This window comes from Ziziphus jujuba, chromosome 3 (assembly GCF_031755915.1).
Source record: "Ziziphus jujuba cultivar Dongzao chromosome 3, ASM3175591v1".
NCBI classification, from domain to species: domain Eukaryota; kingdom Viridiplantae; phylum Streptophyta; class Magnoliopsida; order Rosales; family Rhamnaceae; genus Ziziphus; species Ziziphus jujuba.
Genome location: NC_083381.1, coordinates 4,774,627 through 4,778,807, shown reverse-complemented (window position 1 = coordinate 4,778,807; position 4,181 = coordinate 4,774,627). Strand labels below are relative to the sequence as shown.

At 34.8% G+C, this 4,181-nt stretch overlaps 1 protein-coding gene across 1 annotated transcript; it reads left to right on the top strand.

Moving 5' to 3' along the window:
* The first annotated feature begins 422 nt into the window (after positions 1–422).
* On the top strand, positions 423–3,378 carry LOC107421915 (receptor-like protein 7). Its single transcript, XM_060815865.1, has 2 exons — positions 423–1,147; positions 1,266–3,378. Exons 1-2 carry the CDS (start codon positions 423–425, stop codon positions 3,376–3,378), a joined length of 2,838 nt encoding a protein of 945 aa, XP_060671848.1.
* Positions 3,379–4,181: the final 803 nt, after the last annotated feature.

Here is a 4,181-nt window from a genome sequence, read left to right as displayed (position 1 = left end):
CGGCCGGCAAGGTATAGACTTTAGCAAGCTGGATGCACATATGCATACGTACCTATAAACGTGTATAGAACAGGTCAATGATGGTGAGGAAGTATACATATATTATTTGTCTCTCTGTGTGTGTGTGTGTCAAATTTTCAATGCTGAATACATTTTTCACCTTATAAATAAATAAATAAATAAATAAACCTTACATAGGTGTCATAAAATTTTGTATTACAATAATTGAGATTTGTAACCAGGTGGAAATAGGTTTATGAGAGATTGAATGCTGCCAACACCAAAATGACAATCTATTAGAAGATGACAATAATGTCTAACAACATTATTAAAATAAAATAATATGGGTTCCTATCTATAAGAAGCGTTCTTTACCATTAATGCTCAAGTAATTATCCAACATTACACAAAAATTTAGCCTAATGGGGTTGTCGGTTTGCTTATCTATGTTGTTGTGTTTATTTTTAAAACTTGCTATCTTGTCTGAGATTGTGGTTTCCGACTCTTTTACTTCTTTGCAGCCATCTTGCCATGAAGATGAGAGGTCTGCTTTATTGCTGTTCAAGGAGAGCTTTTTCATTGACAAATCTTCTTGTGTTTATTCGAAGCTTTCAGAGTGGAAATCTGAAGGAGTGAATGCTAGCAATTGTTGCTCATGGGATGGAATTCAGTGTGATGAGGAGACTGGTTATGTGATTGGCCTTGATGTTAGTAGTAGTTGTCTTTTTGGCTCCATCAACTCAAGCAACGGTCTCTTCAACCTTGTTCATCTTCGAAGTCTCGATCTTTCTGATAATGATTTCAGTTACTCTCAAATTCCTACGGCTATCAACCAATTTTCTGGTTTGGAATATCTCAATCTCTCTTTTTCTGGATTTATTGGTCAAGTGCCAATGGAGATTTCACAATTATCCAAGTTAGTCGTCCTTGACTTGTCTCTCAATTATGTTGATGACAAAGAGTTTTTGTTACCTAGAATTTATAATTTTACAAGTTTTCTACAAAACTTAACTAGTTTGGAAATTCTTGATCTTAGATATGTTGATTTGTCATCCACAATACCCAATTTCCTTTCAAACTTTTCTTCTTTGACATCATTGCGTCTTGATGTGCTTCTATCCCCTTACCGAATTCTCTGTCATTTTCTGTAATATTAAGTGTTGTAAGATGTTGTAATAAATGTTCTAGTTGAAATTCCACCTCCTCCTTTTCTCATCCCTTAGCTCTTTGTTTGTTTGATGAGCTCTTCGAGAGTAATGAAATAGGCGTATTCTTGATGTGCGATTCAATGAAAATCTCACTGGTCAATTGCCTGAATTCCACCAAAGAAGCCCTCTTAGGATACTGAGATTGCAAAGTACCAAGTTTTCAGGAAGCCTACCTTCTTCCATAGAAAAACTTGATATGCTTGTTATGCTTTCAGCTTATGATAGCAAATTCTCAGGGCCTATTCCATCTTCACTTGGTAAACTCACCAAACTTACTTTTCTTGATCTTGGCAAAAACAATTTTGGTGGTTATATTCCATCCTCTTTTCAGAATCTTACCCAACTAACTGCATTACATCTTCCTTTTACTCAAATAATTGGTCAAATCCCACCTTGGCTAGGAAACCTTACAAAGCTAGAACATCTAGATCTTTCAAATAATCAATTACATGGTCCAATTCCAGAATCATTATCTAAGCTCATCAATCTTGGAACTCTCAATCTACACCTCAATAATTTGGGTGGCATAGTGAGATTTGACATGTTCTTCAACATGAAAAAACTTACTGAACTCCAGCTCAACTCTAACAATTTGTCGATGTTCTTCGATAAGACAAATGCAAGTGCAGCAGCTCCACAATTCAAGCTTCTTGGTTTGGCGTCATGCAACTTAAATGAATTCCCAGATTTCCTTAAGCATCAAAATGAGTTGGAGTGGTTGACACTTGTTGGAAACAATATCCAAGGTCAAGTGCCTGAATGGATGTGCAATACAAGTCTAGACACTTTGGTAACATTGTACCTTAACAATAATTTCCTGACAGGCTTTCCCCAAAACCTTAAATTTCTTCCCTGGGTTAACTTACGAAATCTTTTTCTTTCGTATAATATGTTGAAAGGAGCACTACCAATTCCCTTGCCATCGATCATGATTTACGATGTCTCAAATAACATGTTGAGTGGAGAAGTTTCACCTCTCTTTTGCAATATGAGTTCGCTTGACTCCCTTGACTTGTCCAACAACAACTTGGGTGGCATGATTCCAAAATGTATGGGAAACATCAGCATTTCATTATCCGCATTGAGTTTAAGAAACAACTCTTTTCATGGCATCATTCCTCAACTATCATGCAATAATGAAAGTAACTTGCGGATGATTGATTTCAGTGATAATCAGTTACAAGGGCAATTACCGCGATCTTTATCCAAGTGTATGATGCTTGAAAGTATCGTCCTCTCGAACAATCAGCTGAATGATACGTTTCCATCATGGTTGGGGTCTCTTCCAGAATTGAAAGTTCTCTCGCTGCACAACAACGAGTTCCATGGTGAAATTGGAAAGCCTCACAAGGAGTTAGAGTTCTCGAAGTTGCAGGTGATTGATTTGTCTTACAATAATTTCATTGGTGAATTACCATCTCAATACATCTTCAACTGGAATGCCATGAAAGGTATCAACCCTAGTGATTCCGCATATTTGAATGCTGAATGGAATTTTTCTCTTTTAAACAATTATATGGTGGGAAACAATGAGGCTTACAAAATCACAATATCAACCAAAGGGGTATTGATATACTATGGAGTCATCCCAGAGATGTTTGCTTTTATTGATTTGTCAAGTAATAGATTTGAAGGAGAGATTCCTGACTTGTTTGGGAGTCTAAAGGCCCTTCGGTCTTTAAACCTTTCAAATAACATGCTCACTGGTCGCATTCCATCATCTTTGGGGAACATAACATTGCTTGAGTCATTGGACCTTTCTCAAAATAATCTCATTGGTGAAATCCCTCAAAAGTTAAAGCAACTTGGATTCCTTGCACGCTTCAATGTTTCTCACAACAATCTCACAGGGTCTATACCTCAAGGGAATCAATTTAATACATTTGATAGCAGTTCATTTGAGGGGAACCCAGCACTTTGTGGTGATCAATTGCTAAAGAAATGTAGAAACTCACAATTCTCGCCACCTGCACCTTCAACTTCCGAAGAAGATTACAACGCTGAGTCTCTGCTCAAATTAGATTGGAAATTTGTGTTGGCGGGTTATATAACTGGGCTAGTTGTTGGAATGGTTCTCGATAACATTGTATTCATGAGTAGACCGAGATGGTTCCTTAAGATGCTGCCTAAAAGGATTAGTAATAACTTGGAGAGACGTCAAAGAAATTGAGTATATGATAGTTCTGCTCTTGTTTACTTTGTTTTATTTTCTTCTACTCTATATTTTTTCTTTAAGGCTATGTTATCTACCATTTATGTGTATTTGTGTTAAAAGTACGTACATGAAAAAAAAAAAAAAAGTTAATGTTGAATGAGTTTGAAGAAGTACAGGTTATATATATGTTGTTTATAGGTTATCATCTCGGATACCTATTGAAAGACCAATAAATATCTAATGTGTTGTCAAGCTCCTCTTGGCATAATATTAAGCATAAATAAGAGATATTTATGGATTGTTATGTATATGGCACATTAGATTGAAAGGGCTTTTAGTCTATGTGATATAAATATCTACTTAATAAACCAATCAAAAAATCATTTTTCAATGGTTTTGTTTAAATCTCAATAAGTTAATAATATGCATATTAGTTTTTAAAAATAATAATTTATTTATTTATTCTTTTCCTTCTAAAAGAAATATTGATAATGGACGTTTGATAAATCATACCGTTTAACATTAATAGAACCATTAGATTTTTTTTTATTTTTTTATCTCTACTTATTTTGCGAATGTGGTAATAAAAATATAGCAATTCACATAGTCATTAGTGATATTCTAAAATAAGGATTTTTTTGCACTAGTGGTTCTTATCTTTAGAGCTTTTTGCACATCTAACTTCGATCATTGTTTTGGCATTTTTGTCCCGTAAATTCCTTTTTTTTTCTTTTTTTTCTTTTTTTTTTTGGGTTTTGGCACCGTTAGTCCTTTGCCCATTTTTCATCCAAAATTCTATTAAGTAGAAGAGACCAAAG

Bases quoted from the DNA above. Each gene is read 5' to 3' on its own strand.
- LOC107421915 (XM_060815865.1), top strand. From the start codon at position 423: ATGGGGTTGTCGGTTTGCTTATCTATGTTGTTGTGTTTATTTTTAAAA. The intron at 1,148-1,265 runs GTAATATTAAGT...GTAATGAAATAG, and splicing joins CGAATTCTCTGTCATTTTCT to GCGTATTCTTGATGTGCGAT.